The 17,593-nt window shown below is 36.5% G+C and overlaps 1 protein-coding gene across 5 annotated transcripts in view; it reads left to right on the top strand.

The window, feature by feature from the left end:
• The window catches only part of WASHC3 (WASH complex subunit 3), a 120,242-nt gene that overhangs the window by 37,344 nt on the left and 65,305 nt on the right, over positions 1 to 17,593 (top strand). For 2 of the 5 annotated variants that reach the window (XM_059186672.1, XM_059186670.1), the window contains exon 7: positions 16,112 to 16,363. The exons of 2 other annotated variants lie outside the window; for them this stretch is intronic. In XM_059186672.1, the coding sequence (XP_059042655.1) occupies positions 16,112 to 16,196 (85 nt within the window). In that variant the 3' untranslated portion in view covers positions 16,197 to 16,363. Of the gene's footprint in view, positions 1 to 2,189; positions 2,290 to 16,111; positions 16,364 to 17,593 lie in introns of those variants that run through there. One more of the 5 variants, XM_059186671.1, reaches the window with a different exon arrangement.

The following is a 17,593-nucleotide window of genomic DNA, read 5'->3' as shown; positions in this document are numbered from 1 at the left end:
AGAACTATAGTTACTATTATTACCTAGTAATTACTACTTTTACTGTTCTAGGATATATAGGCTAGTAGATTCTCTTTTATTCATTCTATATTCTAGTCAGCCTGAGCTATTAATTGCTCACCATACTGCTTTAGAATGTCTTAGTTTTTTTTTTTAATTTAATTTTTTTGTGTGTTCCAAAATTCATTGTTTATGCACCTCACCCAGTGCTCCATGCAGTACATGTCCTCCATCATACCCACCACCAGGCTCAACGAATCCCCCACCCCTTTACCCTCCCAAACCCTCAGTTCGTTTCTCAGAGTCCACAGTCTCTCATAGTTTGTCTCCCCCTCCGATTTCCCCCAACTCACTTCTTCTTCTTCTCTCCCTCTCCCAGTATCCTCTGTGTTATTCCTTATGATCCACAAGTAAGTGAAACCACATTATACTTGACTCTCTCTGCTTGACTTATTTCACTCAGCATAATCTCCTCCAGTTCCATCCATGTTGACACAAAAGTTGGGTATTCATCCTTTCTGATGGAGGCATAATACTCCACTGTATATATGGACCACATCATCTTTATCCATTTGTCTGTTGAAGGGCATCGGCTCTTTCCACAGTTTGGAAAGCAGCAACATTGCTGCTATGAACATTGGGATACAGATGGCCCTTCTTTTCACTACATCTGTATCTTTGGGGTAAATACCCAGTAGTACAATTGCAGGGTGATAGGTTAACTCTATTTTTAAGGAAGACTCTTAAGAAATCTCCATACTGTGTTCCAAATTGGCTGCATCAACTTGCATTCTCCCCAACAGTGTAAGAGGGTTCCCCTTTCTGCACATGTCCTCTCCAACACGTGTTGTTTGCTGTGTTGTTGGTTTTGGACATTCTTACTACTGTAAGGTGGTATCTCAGTGTGGTTTTGATTTGATTCTCCATGATGGCTAATGATGATAAACATTTTTTCTTGTGTCTGTTAGCCATTTGTATGTCTTCTTCTGGAAAAGTGTTCATGTCTTCTGCCCATTTTTTGACGTGATTATCTGTTTTGTGTTCAGTTTAAGGAGTTTTTTATAGATCTTGGATATCAGTCCTTTGTCTTTAGTGTCATTTGTGAATATCTTCTCCCATTCTGTGGGTTACCTCTTTGTTTTGTTGACTGTTTCCTTCGCTGTGCAGAAACTTTTGATCTTGATGAAGTCCTAAAAGTTCATTTTACCTTTTGTTTTCTTTGCCTTTGGGGACATGTCTTGAAAGAAATTGCTGTGGCCAATGTCGAAGAGGTTACTGCCTATGTTCTCCTCTATGATTTTGATAGATTACTGCCTCACGTTGAGGTCTTTTATACATTTCGAGTTTATCTTTGTGTATAGTGTAAGAGAATGATCGAGTTTCATTCTTCTATACATAGCTGTCCCAATTTCCCCAGCACCATTTATTAAAGAGACTGTCTTTTTTCCACTGTATATTTTTCCCTGCTTTGTCAAAGATTATTTGACCATAGAGTTGAGGATCCATATCTGGGCTCTCTACTCTGTTCCACTGGTCTATGTGTCTGTTTTTGTGCCAGTATCATGCTGTCTTGGTGATCACAGCTTTGTAGTAAAGCTTGGAATCAGGCAATGTGATGTCCCCAGTTTTGTTTTTCTTTTTCAACATTTCCTTAACAATTTGGGTTCCACACAAATTTTAGGAATGTTTGTTCCAGCTCGTTGAAAAATACTGGTGGAATTTTGATCAGGATGGCATTGAAAGTATAGATTGCTCTAGGCAGTATAGACATTTTAACAATGTTTATCTTTCCAATCCATGAACATGGAATGCTCTTCCATCTTTTATGTCTTCTTCAGTTTCTTTCATGAATGTTCTGTAGTTCCTCAAGTACAGATCCTTTACCTCTTTGGTTAGGTTTATTCCCAGGTATCTTATGGCTCTTAGTGCTATAATAAATGGAATTGATCCTCTAATTTCCCTTTTTGTATTTTCATTGTTAGTGTATAAGAAAACAACTGATTTCTGTACATTGATTTAATATCCTGCCACATTACTGAAGTACTGTATGAGTTTTAGTACTTTGGGGGTGGAGTCTTTTGGGTTTTCCATATAGAGTATCATGTCATCTGCCAAAAGAGAAAGTTTGACTTCTTCATTGCCAATTTGAATACCTTTTATTTCTTTTTGTTGTCTGATTATGTTGCTAGGACTTGTAGAACAACAGTGGTGAGAGTGGACATCCTTGTCGTGTTCCTGATCTCAAAGGGAAGGCTGTCAGCTTTTTCCCATTGAGGATGATAATCGCTGTGGGTTTTTCATAGGTAAATTTTATGAAGTTGAGGAATGTTCCCTCTATCCCTATACTTTGAAGCGTTTTAGTCAGGAACGGATGCTGTATCTTGTCAAATGCTTTTTCTGCATCAATTGAGAGGACCATGTGGCTCTTCTCTCTTCTCTTATTGATTTGTTCTATCACACTGATTGATTTGCGAATGTTGAACCACCCTTGCATCCCACGGATGAACCCCACCTGGTCATGGTGGACAATCTTTTTAATGTACTGTTGGATCCTGTTAGCTAGGATCTTGTTGAGAATCTTAACATCCATATTCATCAAGGATATTGATCTGAAGTTCTCCTTTTTGGTGGGGTCTTTGCCTGGTTTGGGAATCTGGATAATGCTGGCTTCATAAAACGAGTCTGGCAGTTTTCCTTCTGTTTCTACTTTTTGAAACAGCTTCAGGATAATAGGTATTATTTCTTCTTTGAATGTTGGGTAAAATTCTCCAGGGAATCTGTCAGGTCGTCAGCTTTTGTTTTTTAAGAGGTTTTGATCATTTCTTCAGTCTCGTTACTAGGTATTGGTCTACTCAGGTTGTCAATTTCTTCCTGATTCAGTTTTGGAAGTTTATAGGAGTACATCCATTTCGTCTAGGTTGCTTACCTTATTGGCATATAACTGTTGGTAATAATTTCTGTTGATTGTTTCTATTTCCTTGGTGTTAGTCATGATTTCTCCCTTTTTATTCATTTTATTAATTTGCGTTCTCTCTTTTCTTTTGGATTAGTTTGGCCAGTGGTTTGTCAATGTTACTGAGTCTTTCAAAAAACTAGCTTCTAGTTTCATTGATGTGTTTTACTCTATCTCTAGTTTCTATCTCATAGATCTCTGCTCTAATATTGATTATTTCCCTTCCTGTTTGTAGGGTTGGCTTAATTTGTTGTTGATTCTCCAGTGTGTAAAGAAACCTGGTGTATTCTGGATTTCTGTATTTTTTTGAGGGAGGCTTGGATGGCTATTTATTTTCCCCTTAGGACCATCTTTGCGTATCCCATAGTTTTGGTACTGATGTGTCTTCACTCATTGGTTTCCATGAATTGTTTAAGTTCTTCTTTGATTTCTTGGTGGATCCAAACATTCTTAAGCAGGGTGGTCTTTAGCTTCCAAGTGTTTGAATTCCTTGCCTACTTTTTCTTGAGGTTGAGTTCCAGTTTCAAAACATTGTGGTCTTTCAGTCTTCTACATATAGCTGTCCAGTTTTCCCATTTATTGAAGAGACTGTCTTTTTTCCACTGTATATTTTTTCCTGTTTTGTCAAAGATTAATTGACCATAGAGTTGAGGATCCATATCTGGGCTCTCTACTCTGTTCCACTGGTCTATGTGTCTGTTTTTGTGCCAGTACCATGCTGTCTTGGTGATCACAGCTTTGTAATAAAGCTTGAAATCAGGTAACGTGATGCCCCCAGCTTTATTTTTGTTTTTCAACAATTCCTTAGCGATTCGGGGTCTCTTCTGATTCCATACAAATTTTAGGATTATTTGCTCCAGCTCTTTGAAGAATACCAGTGGAATTTTGATCAGAATGGCATTAAAAGTATAGATTGCTCTAGGCGGTATAGACATTTTAACAATGTTTATTCTTCCGATCCAAGAGCATGGAATGGTCTTCCATCTTTTGGGGGCTTCTTCAATTTCTTTCATGAGTGTTCTGTAGTTCCTCGAGTACAGATCCTTTACCTCTTTGGTTAGGTTTATTCCCAGTATCTTATGGTTCTTGGTGCTGTAGTAAATGGAATCTATTCTCTAATTTCCCTTTCTGTATTTTCATAGTTAGTGTATAAGAAAGCCACTGATTTCTACACATTGACTTTGTGTCCTGCCACGTTGCTGAATTGCTGTATGAGTTCTAGTAGTTTGGGGGTGGAGTCTTTTGGGTTTTCCATATAAAGAATCATGTCATCTGTGAAGAGAGAGAGTTTGACTTCTTCATTACCAATTTGGATACCTTTTATTTCACCATTCTCTTACACCGCACACAAAGATAAACTTAAAATGGATAAAAGACCTCAACGTGAGACAGGAATCCTAGAGGAGAACATAGGCAGTAATCTCTTCGATATCAGCCACAGCAACTTCTTTCAAGATATGTCTCCAAAGGCAAAGGAAACAAAAGCGAAAATAAACTTTTGGGACTTCATCAAGATCAAAAGCTTCTGCATAGCAAAGGAAACAGTCAAAAAACCAAAGAGGCAACCCACGGAATGGGAGAAGATATTTGCAAATGACAGTACAGACAAAAGGTTGATATCCAGGATCTATAATTAACTCCTCAAACTCAACACACGCGAAACAGGCAAACATATCAAAAAATGGGAAGAAGATATGAATAGACACTTCTCCAATCAAGACATACAAATGGCTATCAGACACATGAAAAAATGTTCATCATCATTAGCCCTTAGGGAGATTCAAATTAAAACCACATTGAGATATCACCTTACACCAGTTAGAATGGCCAAAATTAACAAAACAGGAAACAACATGTGTTGGAGAGGATGTGGAGAAAGGGGAACCCTCTTCCACTGTTGGTGGGAATGCAAGTTGGTGCAGCCTCTTTGGAGAACAGTGTGGAGATTCCTCAAGAAATTAAAAATAGAACTTCCCTATGACCCTGCCATTGCACTCCTGGGTATTTACCCCAAAGATACAGATGTCGTGAAAAGAAGGGCCATCTGTACCCCAATGTTTATAGCAGCAATGGCCACAGTCGCCAAACTATGGAAAGAAGCAAGATGCCCTTCAGTGGATGAATAGATAAGGAAGATGTGGTCCATATACACTATGGAGTATTATGCCTCCATCAGAAAGGATGAATACCCAATTTTTGTAGCAACATGGACGGGACTGGAAGAGATTATGCTGAGTGAAATAAAGTCAAGCAGAGAGAGTCAATTATCATATGGTTTCACTTATTTGTGGAGCATAACAAATACCATGGAGGACAAGGGGTGTTAGAAAGAAGGGAGTTGGGGTAAATTGGAAGGGGAGGTGAATCACGAGAGACTATGGACTCTGAAAAACAATCTGAGGGTTTGAAGTGGCGGGGGGTGGGATGTTGGGGTACCAGGTGGTGGGTATTATAGAGGGCACCGATTGCATGGAGCACTGGGTGTGGTGAAAAAATAATGAATACTGTTTTTCTGAAAATAAATTAATTAATTAAAAAAAAAACCAAAACATTGTGGTCTGAGAATATGCAGGGAATCATCTCAATCTTTCGGTATTGGTTGAGCCCTGATTTGTGACCAAGTGTGTAGTCTATTCTGGAAAAAGTTCCATGTGTGCTCGAGAAGAATGAGTATTCTGTCGTTTTAGGGTGGAATGTTCTGTATGTATATCTATGAGGTCCATCTGGTCCAATGTGTCATTCAGTGCTCTTGCTTCTGATTTTCTGTTTGGGTAATCTAATACTGAGAGTGGCATGTTAAGATCCCCTACTATTAATGTATTCATATCAATATGACTCTTTATCTTGATTAACAGTTGTCTTATGTAGTTAACTGCTCCCGTTTTGGGGGCATAAGTATTTACAATTGTTAGATCTTGTTGGATAGACCCTTTATGAATGATGTAGTGTCCTTATTTATCTCTAACTACAGTCTTTAGTTTAAAATCTAATTTATCTGATATGAGACTCACTACCCCAGCTTTCTTTTGAGGTCCATTGGCATGAGAGATGCTTCTCATCCTTTCACTTTCAGTCTGGATGTATCTTTAGAGTTCCAAATGGGTCTCTTGTAGATGGCATATGGACGAGTCCTTTCGTTTTATCCATTCTGCAACCCTGTGTCATTTTATGGGAGCATTTAGGCTGTTCACATTAAGAGTAATTATTGAAAGATACGTTTTGACATCATGTTGCCTGTAAAGTACTTGTTTCTATAGATGGTCTCTGTAAATTTCTGTTCTGTGTCACTCTTGGGTTTTCTTCTTTAACAGAACCCTCCCTTAATATTTCTTGTAATGCCGGCTTGGTGGTCACATACTCTTTTAAACCTTGCCAGTCTTGGAAGCTCTTTATCTTACCATCCATTTTGAATGTCAGCCTTGCTGGATAAAGTATTCTTGGCTGCATGTTCTTCTCATTTAGTGTCCTGAATATGTCTTGCCAGCCCTTTCTGGCTTGCCAGGTTTCTGTGGACAGGTCTGACATTGTTCTGATAGACCTTCCTCTGTACCTAAGGAATCTCTTCCCCATAGCTGGCCTATGACTTATTTCACTCAGCATAATCTCTTCCAGTCCCGTCCATGTTGCTACAAAAGTTGGGTATTCGTCCCTTCTGATGGAGGCTTAATACTCCATAGTGTATATGGACCACATCTTCCTTATCCATTTGTCTGTTGAAGGACATCTTGGTTCTTTCCACAATTTGGCGACCGTGGCCATTTTTTTAAGGAATCTTCATACTGTTTTCCACAGTGGCTATACCAAGTTGTATTCCCACCAAGAGTATATCAGGGTTACCTTTGCTCCACATCCTAACTAACACTTGTTATTTCTTTTCTTTCAGTAATACTCATTCTATCCAGTGGGAGGTGGTAACTCATTGTGGTTTTGATTTGCATTTCTCTGATAATTAGTGATGTTGAAGATCTTTTCATGTACCTATTGGTCCATGAATAGGGCCAATTGGTGGTATACCAATTGGTATGTCTTTTTTGTGAAACTGTCTATTCAGATCCTTTACCCATTTTTTAATCAGGTTATTTGTTATTTTGCTGTTGGGTTTTATGAATTTTAGGTATTAATCCCTTGTCGGATATATGATTTGCAAAAATCTTCTCCCATTCAGTTGGTTGCCTTTTCATTTTGATGATAATTTCTTTTGCTGTGCAGGAGATTTTTAGTTTGATGTAATCCCATTTATTTATTTTTACTTTTGTTTTCCTTATTTTTGGAGTCAGATCCATAAAAATATCACTAAGACCAATACCAAGCAACTTATTGCATGTTTCCTTCAGAGAATTTTATGGTTTCAGGTTTTACATTCAAGTCTTCAAGCCACTTTGAGTTAATTTTTTGTGGTATAACCTAGTGGCCTAGTTTCATTCTTTTGCATGTGGTTTTCCAGTTTTTTCAACATATTTATTGAAGAGACTATCTTTTCTCCTTTGTATAGTCTTCATTCCTCTCTCATAAATTGATTGTCCATATATGTGTGTGGGTTTAGTTCTGGGCTGTCAGTTCTCTCCCTTCAATCTCTGTGATACTGTTTTTATTATTATAGCTTTGTGCTATGGTTTGAAATTGGAGCATGATATCTTTAGCTTTGTTCTTTCTCAAGATTGCTTTAGCTGTTAGGGTTTGGTTCCATACAAATTTTAGAATTATTTTTTCTCAAAGGCCATTGGAATTTTGTTAGGGATTGGATTGAATCTGTAGAATGCTTTGGGTAGTATGGACATTTTAATAATATTAGTTCTTCCAATCCATGAGCATGGGATATCTTTCCATTTATTTGTGTCTTCAATTTTTTTTTATCAGTATCTTACAGTTTTCAGTATACAGGTCTTTCACCTCCTTAAAAGTTTCACTTCTTTAAAGTTATTTCTAGATATTTTATTCTTTTTGATAAAGTTTTGAATAGGATTGTTTTCCTAGTTTCTCTTTCTGATAATTTATTATTAGATTACGGAAACACCACAAATTGCCATATGTTGATTTTGTATCCTACTGCTTTACTGAATTCATTTATTAGTTCTAACAGGTTTTTTTGGTGCTATTGTTTGAGTTTTCTATGTATAGTATCATATTATCTGCAAATAGTGACCTTTTTTTATTACTATGTTCAGGTAGCCACTCTATAGTACATAATTAGTTTTTGATGTAGTGTTCAGTGATTCATTAGTTAAGTATAACTGTCGCTCTCGCCAGCAAGAACGACTCGGAGACTCACGTAGTGGCGAACCTTTTTTATTAATCACTTTTTTCTTCCTTCTCCTCTAACCCGGGGCGCATGGGTTTTTATGCAGGCAGTGTTAACCAATCAGAATGCAGTGCTCATGCACCTCCCGCGTGAGTGGACCTAAATGAACAGCCAATCATATTGAGTCCCTTACAGCTCTTATAGTAGGCCTCCTGTACTGGCTCCCGACATATAACACCTAGTGCTCATCAGTTTCTTTACAGTTTGATGCCTTCTATTTTTTTTTTTCTGGCCTAATTGTTGTGGCTAGACTTTCAATACTATGTTGGATAAAAGTGAGGATAGTGGGTATCCTTGTCTTGTTCCTAATTTTAGAGGAAGAGCTTTCAGGTTTTCAGTATTGACTGAAGTTAGCTGTGGATTTGTTATATATCGCCTTTATTATGGTGACATGTGTTCCATCTGTACCTACTTTGTTCATAGTTTTTATCATAAGTGGTTGTTAATTTTTGCCACATGCTTTTTATGCATTTATTGAGATGATTGTATGATTTTTGTCCTTCATTTTGTTAGTGTGGCCTATCACGTTGATTTATTTGTGGATCTTGAACCATTCTTGCATCCCTGGTCATCATGATCCCTGATCATGATCCTTTTGATGTATTATTGAATTCAGTGTATTAATATTTTGTTGACGTTCTTTGCATCTGTTTTCATCAGGGCATGTTAGCCTGTAATGTATGTATGTCTGCATGTGTGTGTGGTGTCCTTGTTTGCTTTTGATATTAGGGTAATGCCAGCCTCCTAAAATAAGTTTGGAAGCATTCTTCAGATTTTTTTTTTTAAGAGTTTCTTTCTTTCTTTCTTTCTTTTTTTTTTTTTTTTAAAGAGTTTGAGAAGGATAGGTGTTAAATCTTTGGATGTTTGGTAGAAGTAACCATGAGTAAAGCTGTCTAGTCCTGGAATTTGTTGGGAAGTTTTGATTACTGATTCAGTCTTCTTTCTAGTAATTGGTTTATTTAGATTTTCTATTTCTTCAGTCTTGGAAGATTGCATATTTCTGGGAATTTATTCATTTCTTCTAGGTTGTCCAATTTTTTGGTAATTTTTCATAGTAGTGTCTTATGATCCTTTCTATTTTTGTGATGTCAGTTGTAACTTTTCGTCTTCCCTTTCTGATTCTGTTAGAGCCCGGTCTCTTTGTTAGTCTAGCTCAAGTCTTGTAAATTAATTATCTTTTCAGAGAACCAGCTCTTAATTTCATTGATCTTTTCTATTGTCAGTTAGTTCCAATTTTAGTTCCATTCCTTCTACTGACTTTGAGTTTCACTTCTGCTTTTTTTTTTTTTTTTTTTAGTTCTTTTAGGTGAGAAGGTAGATGGTTTATTTGAGATTTTTGTTACGTTTTTTTCTTGTGGTAGGCCTGTATTGCTATGATCATCCCTCTTCGAATTGCTTTTGCTACATCCTATAGATTTTGGTGTGTCATATTTCTGTTTTCTTTTGTGTTTGGGTTGTTCAGTAGCATGTTGTTAATCTCTACATTTTTATAGTTTTTCCAGTAATTTTTGTAAGTGATTCTACTTTCATACTATTGTGAGTGGAGATGATGCTTGATAAGATTTCAGTCTTCTTGAATTTATTGAGATTATTTTTATGCCCTGCTATGTGAACTATTCATGTACACTTGAGAAGCATGGATATTCTGCTGCTTTTGGATGGAGTGTTCTTTATATCAATTAAGTCCATCTGGCCTAATGTGTCATTTAAGGCTAATGGTTCCTTATAAATTTTCTGTTTGGATGATGTATCCATTGATTTAAGTGGGTGTAGTATATTGATTTGGCTGATGAAAGCATGTAATTGAGTCAAGCTATTGTGCAGACTTTGAACTGAACCAGCTCAGTTGGCATTTGTTCTGAGGATATTTATTCAAAAGACATTCATACCTTCCTCGCAGACTATGGAATGATCACAGTTATGGTTGCCAGAAATAAAAGTAACCACCTCAGCCTACTTATCATTTTCATAAGATGGGGTTTATTAGTGGTAACCAAAAGGATACTAGAAACCAAGAAAACTTTCTGTTAATTATATTGAAGGGATGTCCCACCCTCTAAAGGAATTCCTTATCTGCCAGTCATCTTTGTCTACCTCCTGCTATTCAACAGCATAATGGATTAAAGTTTGGGCTTTGGCTGGTTGGGGATAAGATAGACTTCAATTTACTAACTGAACGATTCCAAAGATAGTTTTTCTGCTTCCATTTTTTAATTTTTACTGAGGTGGAGTCCCATTGAATGGGATTGCCACTTCTCAACCACTGGCTGGCAGACTGGCTAAGCACAGGACAGAAAAAAAATATATCAAATTATTGGTCCAGAGCTGGAGACTTTGATCACAAGAGAGAGAAATAATAGAAATATTAAAGAGATGGTATTAAAAAGCATTGTGGTCTGCCAATGACTAGTGAGCAAAAGATAAGGGAGCAGCTGGGAAGTAAAGGACCCCAAGATAAATAGCAAAAACCAGTATTTTCTGAGAGATCAATCAATCAATCTTTCTTTCTTTCTTTCCTTCTAATATATAGTATTAGGTATGACATCGTTTGCTGTGTAACACAACAAAGGACAGGATATACCTGTGTTGATGGGCATTCAGAAGGGAAAAGACCAAAGTGCGTTAGTTTGAATAAATGTAATGCTGAAATAAGTCTTACTAGTTACTATAGTATCAAAGTCTAAATTGTCATTTTTATAACCACCCCAGAAGTCTTTTTTTTTTATAGTCAGTACAGTCTTGGCTCAGGAATTTAGTGTTTTGCTCTTTCTTATAAGACCACGTGTTGCCCTTGCTTAGAGCTATGACAGAACAGGATCAGTGTTCTGACAATTGACAACAGGATCGTGTGACATTATAAATTTATGTGCACTGTAGTCAATATTGAAAAGTGTAACTTTTCAAGTGATGATAACTACTGTACTCTCTCCCCATAATGTACTCAGCAATATTTTTACTAACAATGCTTTTGTCACTTAATGTGCCTTAAATTTAATGTTAAAACCATTAAATTAAAGAAAATGAAAAATATTTTTAAACTACATAAATAAATGTTTTTCCAAAGTATGTTTATATATGTTTTTTATGTCCTTTTCTAAAGTGACTGCGGTTTTAAACACAAATACAAATATCTCTTTAATGAAAACAAACCAATGATATTTGTAGTTTAGGACTCTTTTCATGTTCAGAATCACAGAAACCAACTCAAACTAGCTCAGAAAGGGAAGTTACTGATTCACATAGCTAAAAAGTCTAAGTAGGACAGGATCTAGGAGTTTATTGTCATCTGTGCTTGTTGTCTGGCTGGTTGGTGTTCTCACTTTCCTAGCACCTCATTCCAACTTTACTCCTTGGCATAATAATTCACCTCTCTCCCATGTAATTGATCTTGCTCCTTGAAGCCAAGGAATTAGCACTTATGAAGGCTTTAATATTGTTAGATTTGCTAATTGAATAACATCAAGTGTGGAATATCATAGCTCATTTCTAGGGAATCATTCTGATTAGCCCTGATTGGGTCATGTGCCCTCCCTTGAATCAGTCTCTCTTCCCAGGGGAAGAAATGCTTACTGACTGGCCAATCCCAGATTATGTGACTGAAACAAGGAAGGGTACAGGGAAAGAATGGGGGCAGCAGGAATTGTGGTTGACATCCTTATTTGATTTACATAAATGGGAGAAAGGTGAGTATCAAAAAGAACAAGCACACAGCATCTGTGTAATGATTGGTATATATTTAGTTCTTCCTTCTCCTTTCCTTTCTGAATTTTGGCTCATTTTTTGTTGAAGTCAGCCTTAGTAACTTTAATAAGTGAGTTGAAATACTTATTTTAAAAGATACTTAGACTAAGAAATGAGTTTAAAGTTAAAGTTTTAAAAATTTTGCTTTTATTAAGACTTTTCTATGGAGCACCTGGGTGGCTCATTTGGTTAAGCCGCTGCCTTAGGCTCAGGTCATGATCCCGGGTTCTGGGATCTAGCCTCGCATCAGGCTCCCTGCTCAACAAGACTTTTGTGGATAATCTTGGTGCCACAAATTATATAAGTATGATTATTAAAATGTAGATACCAAAATAGTGGTTTTTATTGTGTAACCACTAAAGATTGAGATTTTTAAAAAATGTACATGATACATTGTGAATGTACTCTGACTTTTTAAATTTATTTTTTAAAGATTTTATTTATTTATTTGACAGAGACACAGCGAGAGAGGGACACAAGCAGGGGGAGAGGGTTGGGGAGAAGTAGGCTTCTTGCTGAGCAGCGAGCCTGATGTGGGGCTTCATCCCAGGACCCTGGGATCATGACCTGAGCTGAAAGCAAACCCTTAATGACTGAGCCACCCAAGCACCTTGTACTCTGACTTTATATGTGTTTCTACATTTTGCTGATTAACTCTTTTTTAGTGATACTCATATATTTAGGACACTGAGAAACTGTTACAAAGTCCTCATATTCACATTTTAATAATGAATCCATTGAATTTTGAGAAACTAAACTTTAGCCTAGGACTTTAAGATAGCAACTTTTTCAGACATATCTTTAAAACTTTTTTGCATGAGGTCACCTGGGTGGCTCAGTTGCTTAAACAACTCTATCTCAGGTCATGATTGCAGGTTCCTGGGATTGAGCCCCATGTTGGGGCTCCCTGATCAACAGGGAGTCTGCTTCTACCTCTCCCTCTCACCCCACCCATTTCTCATGCTCTCTTGCTCGCACTCTCTCTCTCAAATAATTGGAAAAAAATCTTTTTAAAAAACTTCTTTGCATGAAAAACAGGTCCATATATACAGGATCAAGCAAGAGCATTCTGATCATAACATAAAAAGCCAAAATTTTGTCCCCCTGTATATGATTATCCAGTCTGGAAATGATGGTATTGTTTTAAGCTTTATTATGAACTTTTCTATAAAGCTTTTTAACTTATAAAATATTTTCATATACATTACCTCTTTGATTCTGATATCTTGAAATTTTTCTCTTTTCTATATCCAAAGAGGACAAGTATGTGCTTTTTCTTTTGTCTTTCTAGCAATTCCAAATCAAAGTAGCCTAAAATTTATTTTTAAATGAATGAAGACAAACAATAACAAGTATTGGCAAAGATACAAAGAAAATGGAGCCCTCGTGCCCTGTTGGTGGGAATGTAAAATAATACAGATACTATGGAAAACAATATTGCAGTTCCTCAAGAAATTAAGCATAGAATTATTATATGGTAGAGCAATTCCACTTCTGGGTATATACCCAAAAGAAATGAAAGCACGGACTCAAGCATGTACTTGTATACCCGGTTCAAGTAGCATTATTCATAGTAGGCCAGAGGTGGAAGCAACCCAAATGCCCAGAGGTGAATGGATGAACAAAATGTAGTATGTGCATACAAAGGAATATTATTCATCCTTAAAAAGGAAGGAAATTCTCATACCTATTGCTCCTGCCAAATGGTCTAATGTCACCGAATTTTAACAAAAAATTACCTTATATTGTGGCTCCCAAATGACTTAAAGTTCCCAAATGCAACATGAATTCTCTTTTTTTTTCTTTATTCAGAACCCTCTCATCCCCACTTATTCCCATCTTTTCTGTTTCTGGGGAACTCCTACTCATATCCTAATACCCTTCACAAATATCTCCACTTCTCTGGAATCTTTTTTGACCAAACCTCATAAAGCGAGTTACTTTTTTCTTTTCACATAAGCATAGTTGCTACATCTGTATTCATGTATATCACACTATATAATAGTAATTTGCTTTTCTGTCTCTCTCTGAAATATCCCCCTAAAATATCAGCTTCTTCAGGGCAGGAAGATTTTTCATTCATTTTTGTATCTCCAGCATGTAACACAGTTCCTGGCAAAATGGTGGGTATGTGATGATGATAATCATGATGGTGATGATGATGATGATACAAGATAGCATTTATTTAATATATTACTATGTGCCAAATATTATTTGATACACTTTATATATAATAATTCACTTTAATCATTATAACAATCCAGTCAATTAGTTGGATCCAGAGTGGTCACCTAGCTTCCCCAAAGCTGCGCAAATATGTTAACAAGACTGGGATTGAATCCAAGCAGTCTGACTACAGAATCTGTGTTCTTAACCACTATACTCTTTAGCTGTGATGATCACATGTATTAAAAAATGGCTACACACATAAATTAAGCGTATTATTTCAGCTCCTCCTAGGCTTAAGCTGCTTTTGGCCTTAAGTATCATTTATTCTGGAGACATTATATACATTGTTTTATTTGTTTGAGCTGCCATAGATATAATTTGATGTAGTACTTAAATAGTTACCTCTGGTAATTTTTTTCCTTTTTAGCAAAGTAAACACAGAAATCACCTGTATAGCAAAGAGAAATTTATTTGGAAAATATGTCTGGTATTCATGCCCACTACTCCTAGATTTCTTATTTCTATGGAAAGCATTGAAGACTGTGGTCTTGTGTTAGTATTTTAGGCAGATGGAATATCAGTCAAAACTTAGACATGCTGTTTCCAGCTTTAAAGTTTACTGTATTGAGTACATGTGACTCCCTCTAAGTCATAATCTTAAATTGTACAGCAAAGCGAATGGGTTTATGTTTGATCCATTGCTGGGAGGAATGCCAGCATTTCTGTTTTGTAGCTTGACAGGTATAATATTAAAAAACATAAGCCAAAAATCAGCCATAATTTTTAATAGCTAATATAAATATGGTAGATTATACATTTTTTATTTTGAGTAATAGTAATTATATTTGTGGCAAAGAAGAGTTTTATTGGTTGGTGTCCTAATTCTTTTTTTTTTAATTACATTTTTTTAAAAATTTCTTTTCAGCGTAACAGTATTCATTGTTTTTGCATCACACCCAGTGCTCCATGCAGTCCGTGCCCTCTATAATACCCACTTCCTGGTTCCCCCAACCTCCCACCCCCCGCCCCTTCAGAACCCTCAGATTGTTTTTCAGAGTCCATAGTCTCTCATGGTTCACCTCCCCTTCCTAATTCTTGAGTAAAAATCAGAGTCTGGTAGTTTTCGGTTATTAAGATAGAACAGCTATATCATTTTCCCTTTCCCTCTTAATTTCCCCAGACGTATACTTTACTTGCTTAATGATAGTATTACCATATTGATTAGATGATTTACTAACAAACACTATATATAGAGCCTATCTAGTTGACTATTTTGATAACACCATTAAAATTTCATTTGATTTATTATAATCTATCCCTGCAAAGTTGGGAGTTTAATCATTCTCATATCTCCTTGTTGTGCCTAGGGAACCTTTGAGACATTTTTGCCAACTCATACTTTTTATATTCATTCGATGAAGATAAAGTATAAGTGAAAATATTCAACAAACACTAAGAAACTTCTTTTACCAGGCTCTCTTCTACCCTGCAAAATTTCCATATTGTTTGTGTTTCTTAATAGCCATTCTTTTCACTCTCTTCCATTTTTAAATTCCTTTCTGCAGCTTTCCTGGAACATGAAGATTTTCTTTTCTTCCCATTTCTAGCTTTCCTTTGTCTGTACCTCCTGTACTCTTAGAGGCCACAGAGATGTAGCACTGGGCATGCCTGCCTCTCCACATCGCATTTCTATCTGTAATTGGGTCTCCCTGGAAATGAGAAGCAGAAAGTGCTGAAGTAGCATGTTTTGTAAGGACTGGCAAGAGAAAACAGTGCTGGAGAAGCCAAAGAGAAGCATGCTGTGGAGAGCAGGGGACTCTCTCGGTTAAGGACACAGACTTGGCAGATTTATTAGCAGCAATATTCTAGCAGCAATGAACCAAATTTACAGGTAGCAAACTCATTTTTCAACTGGTAAAACCTTCAAAAATTGTTCCCTTCTCTTTCAGAAGGCCAGATGCTCCAGTGCCTGATGGTGAAGGTGAAAAAATTACAGAAGAAAGTTCAGACAGTGAATCTTCTTTTAGTGACTAAGCTTAATTTTGATAACAGTTACATATACATGTGTAGGTATACATTTAAATTCTATAAGAAAGAGAACCTGACCTTGAACTTTTAGTCATAAAAACATCAAATGACCATATACCCACCACCAAACTTCCTCTATGTTTAAATAAATAAATAAAGGATTTATAACCTGGCATTATGTCTTGTTACCAAAACACAGGGCTGTGACTGAAAAATAGAATAACTTAAATAAAGTCCTATTAGTGCTAGGAATGCTAAGATGAGCTATTTCGGGGATGCGGTGAGCATTAAACATGAACCCAGTGTGAGTTGCCAATCAAAAATAGATTCGGTGTTGCTGTGAAATGTGTAAACCTGGTGATTCACAGAGCTGTACCCCTGGGGATAAAAATATGTGTTTATAAAAAATAAAAAATTAAAAAAAATGTAGAATAAAAATAAAATAAAATAAAAGTTGCAATTAAAAAAAATAAAATAAAAATAAAATACATTAAAATTTTAAAAATTGACTACAAAAAAGGTGAATTTGACTAAGTTATTCAACTTCTGTGACTGTTTTAACATGAAAAGTATTATGTGCGTTTGTATTGTAAGAGTGGCTAAGGAAGTTTTTGACAGAGACTAATACCAGATTTAAATTTTCTGTGACAACTTGAACCTTATATGTCATAGAAAGTATGAATTTGGAATTTATTGGTCATATTTATTAGCATGTAGAGCTTTTCTTCACTTGTCCGTTAGTTCCTATACTATTAAAGTGTCAGATATTCTTAGAATATTATCAGGTAGAAATTGAATTAAAGGTAGTTTCAATGTGTTTCAGAGTGAGTAAGCATCATGTGATCAACTCTTTTATTGCCTAAACAGGAAAAAAAAAATTAAAAATGCTCTCCTCACCTCACCTCTACTACACAGTGCAGAAAATTTCTAAAGTACTTACATGAAAAGATACATATGCATTTGATTAATGGTTTAGCCCACCTGAAAGCAGACCCTAAGAAAGGGCCTTGGGTTTAAGTATGTCATTTGTGAAGTAATTACAGGATGCAGAAGTAAGAGAACAGAAAGAGCAAGAGGAAGAATACCTTTACAAAAGTGTATGATTAAAGTTGCCATTTTGGGCTCTAAGACCTGAGGAGCTTTCAAAATGCCTCCCATAAATGCCCACCTAATATAGATAGGATAATTATTAACCAGTTTCCATCCCCCATTAGTTGAAAGCTGCCTCCAGGAGCATTGACTAACCCCACACTTCAGGGCTGTACTTTTGTGTGGGAAGGTGGGCTTTCCCAACATTAAAAAAGGACTTGGAGGGGCACCCGGGTGGCTCAGTTGGTTAAGCGGCTGCCTTCGGCTCGGGTCATGATTCCAGGGTCCTGGGATCGAGCCCCGCATCAGGCTCT

The sequence above is a fragment of the Mustela lutreola genome, chromosome 8 (genome assembly GCF_030435805.1).
Source record: "Mustela lutreola isolate mMusLut2 chromosome 8, mMusLut2.pri, whole genome shotgun sequence".
Classification (NCBI taxonomy): domain Eukaryota; kingdom Metazoa; phylum Chordata; class Mammalia; order Carnivora; family Mustelidae; genus Mustela; species Mustela lutreola.
Note: the sequence above shows the minus strand (reverse complement) of the source record. Positions and strands in the feature narration are given on the sequence as shown.